Source organism: Chinchilla lanigera, unplaced genomic scaffold, assembly GCF_000276665.1.
Source record: "Chinchilla lanigera isolate Chin_1 unplaced genomic scaffold, ChiLan1.0 scaffold00001, whole genome shotgun sequence".
Taxonomy (NCBI): Eukaryota; Metazoa; Chordata; class Mammalia; order Rodentia; family Chinchillidae; genus Chinchilla; species Chinchilla lanigera.
The window spans coordinates 62,818,173-62,834,587 of record NW_004955402.1 but is presented as its reverse complement, the minus strand read 5'-3'; the positions used below and the strand labels follow the sequence as shown (position 1 = coordinate 62,834,587).

Here is a 16,415-nt window from a genome sequence, read left to right as displayed (position 1 = left end):
CTCCTGCCTCAGCCTACCAAGTGCTGGGATTACAGGCATGTGCCATCATGCCTGGCTGTTGAATACTCTTGACAATTAAAAATACAGTTTATTTTGCATATAAAATTACAAATCTTGAAATAGGCAACTACACAAAGGAGCCAAAACTGTAAATCAAGCACTTGGGAAGGAAAGACTAAAAGTTAACTTACATTAAATTTTCAAAAACTTTCATACTCTTTCTATAAATACTTTTTTTTTTAAACTACAGACTACAGTGATCACATTTAGAACACTTTATGTTCCTGGCCCTAAGGCATAAACAGGGCTTGATTTTGCAGTAAATCTTTTACAACTATCTTTACAGAAATCTTTTTACAAAATAAAATAATCCCTGAACTCGTATTCACCTAGTCAGTCACACATTGACGCTTACATGTTCCAGGATCTAACTGGACTGCTCTAGTCTTGATAAGTCAAGTCATTTTCCCCTGTCTTTAGAAACTTACACAGAAAGAAATCAGACCTGAAGCTCCTGTGTGTCAATGAACACTCCCTTTTGCTTCATACCTGAATGCTGCGTACCTGTTTGGATTGCATATTGTACCTGTATGTTTTATGTTTTGATTCATAGTAACGTCATGTTATGGGAACATCTGCATTGAAAACAAACTCTAAATAAATAAATGGCTAAAAGAAAAAATAACTCAAAACAGACCACAGACATGTAAAACTACAGGAATAAAAGGGATGACAGGATAAAGGAAGAGGAAGAAAGCGGAAAAAGAGAAAGGGAGGAGAAAGAGGAAGCGGGAAAAAAAAGAGGAAGAAGAAAAAGAAGAGGAGGAGGGAAGGAGAAAACATTTGGTTTAGACAGAGTTCTTAAGACTTGACACTAAAAGCCTCATCCATAAACAGTAAAGGTGATAAATTGCACCTCATCAAAATTAAAAATGCTTGCTCTGAAAATGCCCTGTGAGGATGAAAAGACAAAATACAGACTGGGAGAAGAAATCTGCAAATTACAGTCACAACAAAGAGACAGTATCTAATATAAAGAAATCTCACAATTAAATAGTTAAAAAAAAAAAAGCTCCACTAGAAAGTTGTCAAAAGACATGAGCAGACACTTTGGTAAGCAGACAGCAAAGAAGCATGTGGAAGATGCTCCACATCCTTTGGGCCACAGGGATGTGAAAAACCAGACCTAGCTACCAGCAACCCCGCCCCCAGAATGGCTACAGGAAAATGCCAGGGAACAATGCCCATGAGAACATAGAGACACAGGACCTCTCATGCTGCTGATGGGATACAGAATCACTCCTTACTAGGGAAACACTCTGCCTGTTTCTAAAAAAAATAAACAGTGAAAAAGGCCCCCAAATATAGACACTCTCAAAATTCCAGAAATCAGTTTACCAGCATCTCATAAGTGAGTGGTAGTCAGATGCTGGTAGTGAGTGAACAGGCAGACCAAAAAGAGCAAGGTGGCCCTGTCCTCACTGGGCATCCGACAGGTGCTGGCCTCTCTTCCCACTGTTCACGACCAAGGGCGCAAAAGCTACCGCTGATTCAGAGAACAGGGCCTGGTCCAGGGGTGTCCCTGACACACACTCTCTCCCTATCCTTAGCAGTTCCTCGAGCACCCTGTTTCATCAATCTATTCCCTTTGCTATCAACATCACTTTAACTCCACCCAAAAATCTGCCCCAGTTTCCCCAAGTTTAAAAAAAGGAATGGTCCAATTCCACGGTGGACCACATATGGCTACTTTCTTGCTCAAATCATCTTCCCCCTCTGGTTATCACACCTGGCCAAAGATATTTCGACATTTCATGGACATTCATGTCCCATCCACACCCCAAAGTGACCAGTGCCCTCTAAATCGATTACAACTGGCTGGTGGGCTGTATGTCCATGGTATGCTGCTCCTAGCACCCATCTCTTCAGCCTCACACTCCAGGTGTCCAGGTTTCTCATACAGGGGTCCCTGCCACACTCCACACTGCCAGGCCTGATACAGAGCACTGCTCCACCCTAACCACAACACTCAAATCCATCCCCCAGATGGAGCATGATGTCCTCCACCTAAGCACTATTACGAATTTCCGGTCTGAGTCCCAGGAGCCATTCCACATGGGAACTGCTCCAGCACCCTTCTAATGGGTTTCCTGGTCTGCACCTCTCTCCTTCACCCACACTTGCACCTCAACGTCCTATAAGCCCTCTAAAAGGAGACTCATACAGCTCTTCTCTGATTTGGAACACAACCATCCATGCAGGATCCAAGGCACATACAGGATGGGCTGGGCTCCTTCTGTACTCAGTGAGGAGAGGAGGGAGGCCTGGATGGGCAGAGCCAGTCCCAGCACCCAAGGCTCCTTCAAAAAGTCACAACTCCACTGCAGCTCTGGGACAAATGTTACTGTGAATGCTAAGTGTGTGTCAAACCACCCACACGCAGAAGACTTTCCTTTACCTCAATGGGTTCACTCAACAATCCTAGGGTTATATGATCAAAGATTAAGCAAAAATGGAGAATCAGGACAACCAAGAGCAAGGTGCCTTCTCTGAGGGTGCAGTTAAAAGACTGCCCGCATTACTCACTTTATTGCTAAATGCCTGCAGAGTATCTGTTTTGTGAAGATTTTTTTCCAGTCTGCAGTTTACTTTCATTTCCTTATCAATGTTTGTTTTTCCTTATCCATGTTTTTCATAGAGCAAAACTTTAAATTTTGAAGTCCAATTTATCACATTTTCGTCTTTATATCATGAAATCTTTGCCTTATCCAAAAGTCACTAAGATTTCCTTTCCTTCCAGAAGTTTTACAAATTTACATCTTGCCATTAGGTCTATGATCTACATCACTTTTTAACTGTAAGGTAAAAGCCAAGGTATTTTGATTTGCATGCAGATTGTAGTAGTTTTCTTTTGCCATTGTAACAAATCACCACACCCACTGGCTGCAGCATATACTATTTCAGTTTTGGAGGTCTGACCTCTGAATGGACGTCACAGGGCCACAGGCAAGGTATAGACAGAGCTTGCTTCTCAGGAGGCTCTAAGGAGAAGCACTCCTTGTCCCTTGTCCTTTTAGAGAAATCTGCAGCCCTCAGCTCCAGCCATCATTGTTGGAGGTCCTTATGTTGTCTCTGGGTCTTTCCCAGAGTCACAGCTTTCACTGACTATGGGGAGGGGAGCACTATTCTGCCCACCACATGGGTATACAATTGTTGATCCACTTGTGTAAAGCACCACTGTTCAGATTCTTGGCTCCTCACTGAACTTCATGGCACCATGTTGAAAATCCATTGGTTCATACTTGGGTGTCAACTCTTGGGCTCTGATTTATTTCATGCTTATGGTGTCTATTTTTATACCAAAATCACACTATCTTGATTACTGTAGCTTTATAATGTCTTGTAAAGTTCCCAACTTTGTTCTTTTTCAAAACTGCTATCCAACATTCTCTGCATTTCCATATAAACTTAAGAACTAGCTAATCAAATTCAACAAACATGCTTGCTGGACTTTGCTTTGCGTTGTTCATCAGTAGGTCCCAGGTACCCATACCAGCCACACAAAGGAATCACACTGTGCAACCTCCTGCCCAACCTGCCAGCAGCAGATCACCCAGCTTTTACCTGCTTAGTATCAAGTCAGATACATAAACAGTTCCTTTAATCTTCAATGGCCTTGACCACCTGTCCACCTTTTTGTGGTTTCCTATGGAGTCTGCCTGTGAGTATCTACTATTTTCTACTTCTGATGTCTTCCATGGGAATCTACGTGACATCTCATAATGGCACTGAGCTGCCATTAAGGATGGGGTAAAGTTATATGGGTAGTTAGCTCCAAGGGCAGGCTGGTAAGAAGGCCAAGTGCTCTACATTTCACTGGAGCAATGGCTCAACACTGAGGCACACACAGACTACTTCTGTGAACATGGCAGCGTGTTCCTGGCCAACAGACTCAGTATCCAGAAACTGGACATAAACTGAGCAGCAGGTGTACAGTATTCTATTCTTTAAAAACTCGATGAAGACAGACTTAAACAACAATCTAATATAAGTGAAACAAGTGAGTGCTGGGAAAGAACTCCCAGGGTGAGCACTGCAAATGGTTAGTTCTACTTAGGCAGATCCCTGGATCCAAGAGAGGCAACCCAAGTGAGAAAGAGGTAGTAGTCAAGGGTGGAAATGAAAGCGTAAGAAATAAGGCTGCATAGCTCACAGTACAGTGTGTGCTGCAAGCTGTCTGACCGTCCCTATGCTCTTGGCAATGTGGACCAAACATGTACCTTCTCCAACATCTTTCTCTTACTGGCTATGCGAACAAGTCATATAATTTTCTGTACTAGAGTCAAAAGGTTTTCGCAATCTTATTCTACAGTATAGATTTTGCTCCTTTGGACAGTGTTTCCAGACATTTCTGGATGTCACACCTAGGGCAGTGGCCAACATCTGGAGGGGCAGGTCAGGGTTGCTGCTCAACATGCCACAGGGGATGGGACACCCATGCTTCAGAGGGAGACAGATGACATGGCAATGTGTAAGCTGCCCCTGTGCATCTAGTCTACCAGCTAAATGCACCCAGCAGCCCAGTGCTCTCAGGGTACTAGAGACATTGATGCCCAATAAGATCAGTGGCCAACTAGGAAACTGTGATCCACATGGAGAGCTCCAGCTAAGTGTGACAGTTTACAACACAAACACACACACACACCAGGATCATATGAACAAATGCTGTGCAAAGCTCCAAAAGCAGGGAACACTGCAGGGGACACTTCAGAGGTGGCTATTTAAGGAGCACGTAGTGAGTAACATACAAAATTACTACTGCATCCCTCATAAAACATCTTAAATTTCAACTGTTTTCTCCTTGACATGTGACCTTACGTCTACCTGTAAGCACATAAAAGTTATATCCACAAAGACAGTATTTACTAAATGTAACCTAAATCTCTCCAACTCCATGTGACCCTAGTGTCCGGTGTCCCTCTGTCAAGTAGTGTCCTGAACAATGTGCTACATGATCAGCACAGATGGTCCCTAAATGCTTCTGACACCTACACTTACCCAGGCAGTGAGCACCTCATTTCTAAATGGACAGAGCCATGAGCACAGGCCAGGCTAGCTCACTCAGAAAGAAGCAAAACAAAATGCTACATAATTTTCTTAAGGCAAGAAACACAAATATGCATCTATCCAGAAAAGTGGTCTGAAGTCCAATGTTACATTTAGACATTATCACTGTGTGATAAATGAATACAGAATGTCAATATAGTAGCTACCAATCTAAGAAAGGGCGGTTAGAAACAGTATCACTTCCACTGACAGCAGGAGCAAGCTCGAACTCTCAGACACCACATGATGTCCTGGAGCAGTGTCAGCTGAAGATAAAGCAAAACATGCTGTCTTCCTATCCTTGCTGCCTGTGCCCACTCATTGAGCACCCACCAAGCCCCACTTTCCGGTATTTGTGGAGCTTGAAGAGACTCTCAGACGCCACATGATGTCCTGGAGAAGTGTCGGCTGAAGATAAAGCAAAACATGCTGTCTCCCTATCCTTGCTGCCTGTGTCCATTCATTGAGCACCCACCAAGCCCTACTTTCTGGTATTTGTGGAGCTTGAAGAGATGCAGCAGAGTTCTGGGCTGCTCTGTGCTCCAGAAGTAGAGACAGGAATTGCCAAATGAAAGTCCAGGGAAGAACACAGGGTGCTTTGTCACAGTCTGCAACCTGCACAAGCTTCAAAAAGTCTCAGACGTGGGCCGGGGATATAGCTCAGAGGCATAAGTGCCTGCCTGGCAAGTGCAAGGTCCTGAGTTCAATTCCTGCTACCAAAAAAAAAGTCTCAGATGTGTAGCCATGCCAATGAACTGTCTGCTTCTGGGTCAAAATCTGAGTTTTTACAGATTAATGAAGTTATCTTTGTCAAGATACTTGACTACAATGGGAAAATCAGTAACTTTTCAGGACAGGAATTTGTAGATACCACCACGTCTAACTTCCAAAAATGAGACAAAGTGAGGTAACAGGTCTTCTGAAAGGATGCCTCATGCATAACCACAGTCTAACCACAGGGCATTTTCTAAACAGCCTCCTAAGGGAAAAAAAGAAAAGACAAGAATTGTCTCACAACAACTAAGAAAACAATACAAAGAATTAATGAATAGACAAGTTGGTTCTTTGAAAGATTAAATAAAACTAACAAACCCTTACTTACCCAACCTTATAAAAACAAAGGAAAGAAAGACTCAAATCCACACAATTAGGAATGAAAAGGTGAAATCACAATAGATCCTGAAGAAATACAGAAGTTCATTTACACCTACTTTGAAAACTTGTATTCTAATAAAATGGAAATGCAGAAGAAATGGACAGATTTCTAGATACATATGAATTACCAAAACTGAATCAAGAAGATATAAAAATCCTAAATAAACCAGTACCAATCAATGAAACAGAAGATGTAATTAAGAATTTACTAACAAAGAAAAGCCCAGACCCTGACAGATTCACTGCTGAATTCTACAAGAATTTAGAGAAGACCTAATACCACTACTTGTTAAATTCTTTAATCAAACTAAAAGGCAAGCAATATTCCCAAATTCATTCCTGGAAGCAAACATTACCCTGATACCAAAATCAGAAAAGGACCCAACTAAGAAAGAAGTACAAGCCAATCTCCCTAATGAATATAGATGCAAAATCCTCAATAACATACTGGAAAACAGAATGCAGCAAATCACCAAGAAGATTATATAACATGACCAAGAGGGATTCATCCCAGGAATGCAGGGATGGTTCAACATATATAAAATCAATAAATGTAATACACCTTATTAACAGAGCCAAGGACAAAAGCCACATGATTATCTCAACAGATGCAGAAAAAGCATACGACAGAGTCCAGCACCCATGCATGATAAAAACCCTACAGAAAATTGCAATAGATGGTGGTCTTTATCTCCCTCTGATAAAAGCCATCTACCACAAACCAACATACAACACCAAACTAAATGGAAAACAACTGGAAGTTTTCTCTCTAAAATCAGGAACAAGACAAGGATGTCCACTATCTCCACTTTTATTCAACATAGTCCTGGAAACTTTAGCCAGACTAATTAGACAAAAGAAAGAAAAGGAATAACAATAGGAAAGCTAGAAGTTAAATACATGCAATTATCATTATTTGCAGATAACATGATATTCTACAAGAAGACCCTAAAAACTCCACTAAAAAAACTGCTAGATTTAGTAAGCAAAGTCAGTAGTGTAGCTGAACACAAAGTCAACACTCAAAAATCAATAGCCTTCCTGTACATGAATAACAAACTCACTGTGAGAGAAATTAGGGAAGCAACACGTTTCACAATGGCATCCAAAAAAATAAAATACCTAGGAATCAATCACAAAGGATGTGAAAGACCTCTATGCTGAAAACTACAGTACTCTGAAAAAAGAGATTGAAGAGAAGATCTGAAAATGGAAACATATTCCTTGCTCTTGGGTAAGAGGAATGAATATAGTGAAAATGGCTATACTTCCAAAACTATTATACAGATTTAATACAATTCCAATCAAAACTCCAACAGCATATCTCACAGAATTAGAGAAAACAATCCTAAAATTCATTTGGAACCAGAAGAGACCTGAAATAGGAAAGGCAATTCTGGGCAACAAATAGAATAGCAAAGCAGGGGGCATCACAATCCCTGACTTGAAATTATACTATAAAGTACTGTCATAAAAATAGCGTGGTACTGGCAAAAAAAAAAAAAAAAAAACAGTCCCAAAGATCAATGGAACAGAGTAGAAGATGCAGAAACAACTCCAGACATACTCAACCACCTTATCAATGACAAAGGTGCCAAATACATTCAGTGGAAGAAAGATAGCCTCTTTAATAAATGGTGCTGGAAAAACTGGCTTTGCTCAAGCCAAAGATTAAAACTGGACCCATATCTTTCACCATGCCCTCAACTAAATTTGAAATAGATCAAAGATCTGAATATTAAAACAGAAACACTAAATCTGCTGCAAAATAGAATGGGTAAAACTCTTGAAGACACTGGTGTGTAGGCAAAGACTTTATGAATAAAACCCCAATCATGCAGGCACTATCACAAAGAATTAACAACTGGGATCTCATCTTATTAAAAAGCTTTTGCACAGCAAGAGAAACCACCAACAGAGTGAAGAGAAAACCCACAATGTGGGAAAAAACGTTTGCCAGCTGTTCCTCAGACAAAGGATTACTATTGAGAACATATAAAGAACTCAAAAAAATTAGACGTCCCAAATTTAAAGACCCAATCCAAAAATGGGCATCTGAGATGAATGCACACTTCCCAGATGAAGAAATACAAATGAAAAATACGTACATAAAAAAATGTTCAACATCACTGGTCATTTGTGAGGTGCAAATTAAAAAACACTGAGATTCTATCTCTCACCGGAAAGAATGGCTATTATCAAGAAATCAATCAATAATAAATACTGGAGGAGCTGTGGGGGAAAAGGAACCCTTTTCCACTGTTGGTGGGAGTGTAAACTGGTGCAACCAGTATGGAAATCAGTGTGGAGATTCCTCAGTAAACTAGGATTAGAAGTCTCACTTGACTCAGCTATTACCCTTCTAGTGTCTTCCCAGAAGAATTAAAAACATCTTAACAGTGATATACATGCACCCATGTTTATAGCAGCACAATCTGTAATACCTAGATCTTGAAAACAATCCAAATACTCATCAACTGAGGAATGGATAAAAAAAGATACAGTCTTTTTATAGAATGGAGGACTACTCAGCCATAAAGAGGGATAAACTGGAGGCTTTTACAGGTAAATGGACACAACTCAAGACCATACTCATATGTGAAATAAACCAGATACACACATGTAAACATTGCATTGTCTCCCTCGTGTGAGAAGCTGAAAGAGCAAATAAGATCCAAAATATACAACACTGTAAAATGGGAAGAAACTTCAAAAAGAAAGAGAAACTGGGATGGGGGAATGGAGAAAAGGAGAGGCAATGCTTAAAAGAAGAAATATATAGTTACACCACTAATTTCTCTTAGTTCATTAAGAAGAAAGGTTTGTGCTAATTTTGTTTGGACAACTAAATGCTAGTATCTCCTACTCTGAGTAACTAATTTAAAGATAACAATGTATCAACCATTGTTACTCTCCTATTATCTTGTTTTGAAAGTTTGGTTTATTTTCTCTTCAAAAAAGAGAAAGGAAGGAAGGAAGGAAGGAAGGAAGGAAGGAAGGAAGGAAGGAAGGAAGGAAATTATCTCACAAGACACAACTCAGTGCAACATGGGGCCAGGATTTACTTCTGCTACTAAAGACATCACTTGGAAGATTGGGGAAGTCTGTAGCGTAGAAACTAGTACTCCATGATGTTAATTTTGGATTCATGATGACTGTATAGTGGTTTTGTAAGAGAGTACCTCTGTTTTTAGGAAACTGAAGTACTGGGGGATGTTAACAACGTAACAACTTACCATGCAACTCTTCAGAAAGAAACGATATGTGTAAGAGGAGATAAAGATGAAGCAAATATGATAAAATGTTAACATTTGGGAAATCTGGGTAAAGCTTATATAAGAATTATTTATACAGTTCTTGCAACTTTTCTCTAAGCCTGAAACTGTCCCAAAAAAGAGGCTAACAAGAAACAGCACTCTTGTTTTGTCTGTAAGCAGCCACAGGGATGGGGGTGCTGGATGGAGACTGCCCATACCAATTCCACCTGCAGCCAGAAATGGGTTGTCACAGCGCAGCCACCAGGGCTGCGACAAAGCCTGGACTATCTGGACAGGCCAGGCTCTGGCAGTGGTTACCAACAGGGAAGGAATTAAAATAATAGGTTAGCTCAAGTCCATCAGAAATCTACAGAGGCAGCTAAGCTATTAACATTCAACAAAGATTCGCTACACACTTCTGTTAACTAGGACACAATGCCACTTCAGTCTATAGCAGCTCACCTATCTGCCAGTCTCAAATACAGGAGCTGCATGTGCCACCCCCTCCCTGCCCTCTGCTGGGGAGTCACATCCCCAAGGATGCAGCCAGCAGCACTTGCCTCACAATTCCAACAGCCAGGATTTTAAGTTTCCAGCCTTATGAAGCAATATTGTGTCCTATGGCATGCTCAAGGTAAAGACCAATATTGTGGGGTGTAAGGATCAGCTAAGCCACAAGACTAATGACTCCATCATTCCCACTAGTTTACAACCAACAAACACACAGAACACACCAAAATAGTATGAAATCAGTATTTACAGTTTAAAGAACCATTTGAAAAACTGATAGTCTTTTAAAAGCTACTCGGAAACACAAATATTAAGTAAAATATTAGCTTGACTTCTTGAAATTATAAGGAATTTTGTACACGCATTATATTAAATAATAGTTAAAAAGCCATTAACATATCTGCTTATAAATCTTAAGTACATTTATCTTTAAAAATATTTTGTAAGCACATTGGTTCATTCCATTTTCTCTAGATTTTCTTTTCCCCTTAAATATAAAAACACTTTTCCTGAGACAATGGACATGCATCACTTGTTATGTCTGGCTTTAACATCAGTATTTGTGAATTATTTAAAAATACATACAAAATTGATTCATTCATTCTTCTATATTTAAATATTCATTGGGTTCATTTAACTCATTGCAAACTCAACTTTGAAGAAAATGGGAGCAGAGATAAATGCTGTACACAAACAATTCTTAAAACCTACACACTGTTTTTAGGCAGACGCACTTTAAAGCTCATCTGGTTAAAAGGCCTTTATTTAAAGATTAGACCAGAGATATCTAAAAATATACCAAAGGTAAGTCATATAAGCATGCAAAACTAAGGAAGTAGAAAGGTTTGATGGTTTTGTGTTAAGTAAAAACTGAGAAAAATAAAGCAAAACTCCATCTGAAGTACAGATTAAATTTAATGACTTCAAATAAAAACTAACAATTTCCCTTGTTTCAGAAATAAATGTCTTTTTAATACAGTAATCTTTTAAATAGTACAAATGTCAACAGGGAAGGATGATTTATTTAACTAAAAAAATGTATTAATTCATTAAGCCTATCAATAACAGGATGAAAAAGAAATTATCTTATTTCCAAAGCAAGACTTCTGGAGATGATTACTTTAGTGCACTCACTGAAATGTTTTTAGAATTTAAACACCTCTCCTTACCTCATTTTATAACACTGAAGTTAATTTTAGATTATACTGTAGTCTAAGTTACTAAGGTTTTTTATTCTAAAATCCACAAAGTAATAAAGACAGTAATACTGTTATTGCTGGAATTATCTTGGTTTTATTCAATGATTCTTTTTAGTGACACACCAAATGCTGGCTGAAGGAGGCACTCCTCCTGCAGCAAGCCATGAGGTCAGACATCAGTTAAAATGGTCCATAACCTCACCCTCTGTTGTTTGTTACCCTTTACCTCACATGACCATTACTTGATGTATTTCCCTCTCTCTCTCTCTCTGTGCACTTTAGAGTCTCTCCATGAATGACAGCAGACTAATAATAATAATAATAATGATAGTAATGCAGGAAGATCTGTACAGACTAAGAAATCGCTTGTTAAAACCAGTAATTCCCAAACTTAGTTTCTGACAGTGAATTGTCAGAATTTTTTCAACCAAAATGATTTTAATTCACATAAATATTATACACTAGCAGTATAGCTACTTCCCCACCCTGCGGATCTCTGGGAGTAAGCACACAGAGGAGGAACAATGTTTACACACATCTCACCAGGCAGCTTGCAAATGTGGAACCTCAGTTTCCTTTCTTTATCTGCATAGGGAAGAAAGTTCCTTCTTCCATCTGACAGAACAAAGCTACGAAAAACATACAACCTTCCTACAAATAAAAAGGACAACCTAGTGACTATTATATGAAGGCTCTATGGAACCACAGTCCCATTGCCTGTCTCTATAGTAATTTGCTTCAGTCATCACCACCAAACTACAAAAGGTTCACTCACACATACCAATACGGGAGTCTTCCTTGTCTTGTTATTGTTGTATTACAAAGACTCTTTTGGGGGGCTGGGGATTTAGCTCAGTGGCACAGCGCCTGCCCAGCAAGCGCGAGGTCGTGAGTTCGATTTCTGGTACAGGAAAAACAAACAAACAAACAAACAAAAGACTCTTTTGGATTTAAGCTCTAAGCCTCACATAGTCAAGATCAGAGCTTATTCTTTGTCCCCTGAAGCAGTGCCTGAGATGAGCTGGCTACCAGGTTACATATGTCGTACTCATCTCAGTGTACACACACACACCCCACACACACACAGGGTATGTCAGCAAAACGTAAGTTGTTGTCAAGCAACCTATGTCAACTAGGACAAGAGCCACCTTAGTTAAAGCAACTGTTACGAAGTCCAAAAACCACACCATCACTCAGGCTGGTACTACCACTGTCTGTTCTTCCAAAGCTCCAGCCTAGTAAGTGTGGTATTTCAAGCGACCTTGCTTCATTTTTCAAAAATAAGTATTTTACAAGTCCTGTGAAAGATCAAGAGGAAGAAACACTGATGGGAAGGACACCCACACAAAGATGCCAAGACCATAAGTTCCTTCATGATGCCTGCAGGGGAATGGGGTGATCTGGCATCAGAGAAGACACCACTCTTCCCAGGAATTCTGTATGACAGTGACTTCAACACTACCCATAGAAAGTATCAGCGATCAGGGCAAGCAGTGGCTCAGTTATACCTGTGAGGAACCAAAACAGCACAGACCAAGGGCTCAGGGGTCTGGCTTCCAAGTGCAGTTTATGTCTGGTCCTGGCATGTCCTCCTAAGAATGGCAGACCTCCATGAATGCTACTGTTACTGGAGGTTCTGAAATGCTGGCAGAGCTGGATGCTGCTATAACAAGTGCCAGAAGTTCCACTGATATGAGAAAACTTGTGCAGAGGGGAAGCCCAGCCTATAAAACAGAGCCCTTCCTGCCTTCTCAGATGAGTTGAGGGGAGGCCTAAGCATACTCAAATCAGCTGTCAACTAACCAAATACTGTCTATATAAGTACATGTGACTTAATGAAGAAGAGGTTCTCTAAGGAAAATTAGTCTATAGAAACTCAATGCAAGTATTTTCAAGGGTAAACAAAAGGGTAATCTCTAATATGATCTTAAGAACCTGAGACTTTGAGTGAACTTCTAGGGAGTTGTCAAGATAAATTAGCTACAAAGCAGCCATGTGGGGGCTGGGAATTTAGCTCAGCGGCAAAAGCGCCTGCCTGGCATGCGCAAGGTCGTGAGTTCGGTTCCCGAATGTCCCCAGTGATCAAAGCAGCCATGTGATTTCAGGACTTGCTCTGTGCAAGCTAAACATTTTTAACTATCAAAAAACAAATACTGGGGAGCCAGGTGTGGTGGTACATGCCTGTAACTCCATCACTTGGGAGGCTCAGGCAGGAAGATCACTGTGGGTTTGAGGTTAGCCTGGACTATATAGTGAGTTCAAAGTCAGCCTGAACTACATACAGATCCTGTCTCAAAAACCAAAACACACACACACACACCCACCCATCCCAAGCCAAAAAACAAAAGCCCAATAAATACTGATGGTTTCACTTATGTTCCTCTTCTCTGACGCTCTCATTTTCCACTCTAAATCTGGTGTACAGACACCACACCTAGAGCTGTGGAGCTGCCAGTAGACACGGCCACATTGACAAATCAGGAAGAAAAACTTTTACAATGAAGTACTGTGGCTCAGGGTCCTTAGCAGGAATGAAACAGCTCTTCACTGACCAAGGACTAAAGATTATACCAATCACTGTCCAAATCAGGATGGGATTCTATCCAATATTCTCTACTTGATCACACAGAGGCACAAACATCCATCTTAGAAAGACTTGCAAATATTGCTATCTCTCATTCCAAATGCTGGAGCCAGTACTTCAGATTTTACAGTTTTTGGATTTTTTTTTTTAACATTTGGATTTGACTTTATATGTTGAAAATCTAAATTCAAAATCCAAGTTTTTTGAGCAATATATTGGCACTCATAACACTCAGGATTTTGGGGCATTTTGGACTTCAGATTCTAGGATTAGGGATGTTCTACCTGTACAATTATTTTTTGTTTGTTTGTTTTCTGTTTTTTTCCAGTACCAGGGATCGAACTCACGACCTTGCACTTGCCAGGCAGGCGCTGTGCCACTGAGCTAAATCCCCAGCCCTACCTGTACAATTAAATTATGAAGGAACACCTACTTAGCTGAAATCCAAGAATTACAGAAAATCATCACGGATGGCCTATAACTGAAGAGTTATGGAGAACACTGCCTGTACTTTCTCTGCACAGATGCCAGCAAAGCCACCACAGTCAGAGTGCTGTGTAAAACACTTCACTAATACCTTGACTTTTTACAAAATCTCTGTCAACAAATGACATAATCTAGTGATTTTCAAACTGTTCCACTAGAGTGTCATGGTCATTTTGGGAGGAGCTGGACTGCAGCCCACAAGAACCAGAGCAGTTGTACTTCGAGTAGCACTGAACCCATGCTCAAACACATCCGTGGAATTCATCTAGATAAGGCAACTTAAAGTAGTAAGATTTTCCAAGGAAATGATTAGAAGGACTGCCAGAGGAAACATAAACATGGCTTTGATGCTTTTGTTAACTGATCCTTCCCAGACCTATTACACCGTCAGCTGCACATATGCAAGTACACAAGAATGACACTGGAAGTGTGAATATGACATCGCCATGGTGCTCCTTGGACTGTAATGAAAACCCTGCATGTAAATTTAGATGAGTAATGCAAACAGGGAAAGAAGCATTTTAAATTCAAGTTACTAATATGTGTGGCTTTCCCTAAAGTAGGGATTTACCTGCCACCCATGGTGGTAGTGAGCCTTCCAGGACTGCAGGAAGACAAGCTTCAGTGCCACCAAGACGTTTCACCTGAGAAGAGGAACAACTCAGTTTCTCAGAGCCTTGAGACAAACCACTAATATGCTACAAGATCTCAAACATCAAAAAGAAGACTGTCATCTAACTAGTTACTTGACTTCTTATTGCCCAGGTCAATGAACTAGGTGGCTATGATTCACTAAATTGATTTAATGTGCAATCTGTATACCACTTAGCTATCTGCCCAAAGTATGTACCTGTCCAGGACTCGGGGACCTCTTCTGAACAACCAGAACAAAACTGAAAAAGCTGTCCAATTCTGGGGCTTCTGTTTACCAGTGAATTGAGAAGCACTGAACTCTATCTCCACAACCCATGGACTAACAGTAAGTGCTAATTAAGTCCTAAACAAAGGTCAGGTAACTCTTCTGATATACACAGTACCCAAGGATGCTCCCAATCGGTGACAGAAGACACCTAGCCCTTAGTCGCACACAGTCTCAACAAAGGCAGGGTGGTGTCAGACAAAAAAAGGAGTAGAAGCCATGAGAGGAGGGTGATGAGCAGCCCACACAGAGATGACGCCCTTTCCACACAGAAGCTCTGGCATCAAGGAGCTCTCACCGCCATGTAGTTGCTGTTCCTTACAGTCAAAACTACCACAAACACATGCCCACAGGTCAACCCACATCAGAACACACCGCTGGCGAACTCAGATGTGCACTGAAACTTGACAATTTAAACACTCTGTAAAAGGGAACATACCCTTTTATGAAGTTAGGACGCAGGTGCCAACAGTATGGAATCCATGCATTACGATGCACTACTACCCTGTCACCTGGACACACACAGCCTGGGTTCTGCCTCTTCCTGAGTTATGATGCAGAACCATCAGGTTTTACAACCGCGTTTCACACAGTTTACAAGAGTTTAAAGACATGCACACGCCTCCACCGCTTCTATTTCATTAACAAGCCTGAAACTCGCCTAAGTTGTCCTGTATTCTCAGCCACCCCAAGTTGTCTTAACTTACAAAGGTGCAGTCTCTCTATTACAGGAGAAAAGAGTGCAGTTGTTTCCCAAAAGGGAACAACGTCAGGTCGCTAAGAATTTAAACGTAGAATGCCTCTGGAGTGGAACAATCACAAGTGGTGACTACCCAGCTTTCAAAAGCCTCGCAGCTGCCTGGGCCTCCTTTTCAAAGTTCCCAACCAGTGCAGCTCCTCTCAAGTCCCCCTGCAGCTCAAGGCCCTTTCCGCTTAGTGCTGAGACGCCGAGCCTCGCACTTCCAGGGTCCTGACCCCTCTGGAAGGTCCGGGACCTTTCTCTCCCCCCTAGAAAGCCCCCTCTAGACCCCTCCCTCACTGGCCCGGCCCGGCCCGGCCCGACCCACTCACCCGGGGGTCACCACCTGGCCCGGCTGCGCGCACAGTTCTCGCACCACGCCGGCGCGTTCCGACCTGAGCCTGCGCTCGGTTCGCGCGGAGCGCACGCAGCCCCCGGAGGCGGCACGGGTCGGGGCGGG

At 41.3% G+C, this 16,415-nt stretch overlaps 1 protein-coding gene across 2 annotated transcripts in view; it reads right to left on the bottom strand.

The window, feature by feature from the left end:
* Ctdp1 (CTD (carboxy-terminal domain, RNA polymerase II, polypeptide A) phosphatase, subunit 1) overlaps nt 1-16,415 on the bottom strand; it is a gene marked incomplete in the record, with an annotated part of 96,429 nt that overhangs the window by 79,663 nt on the left and 351 nt on the right. For both annotated transcript variants that reach the window (XM_013511639.1, XM_005373116.2), the window contains 1 exon segment: nt 16,288-16,415. In XM_013511639.1, the coding sequence (XP_013367093.1) occupies nt 16,288-16,415 (128 nt within the window).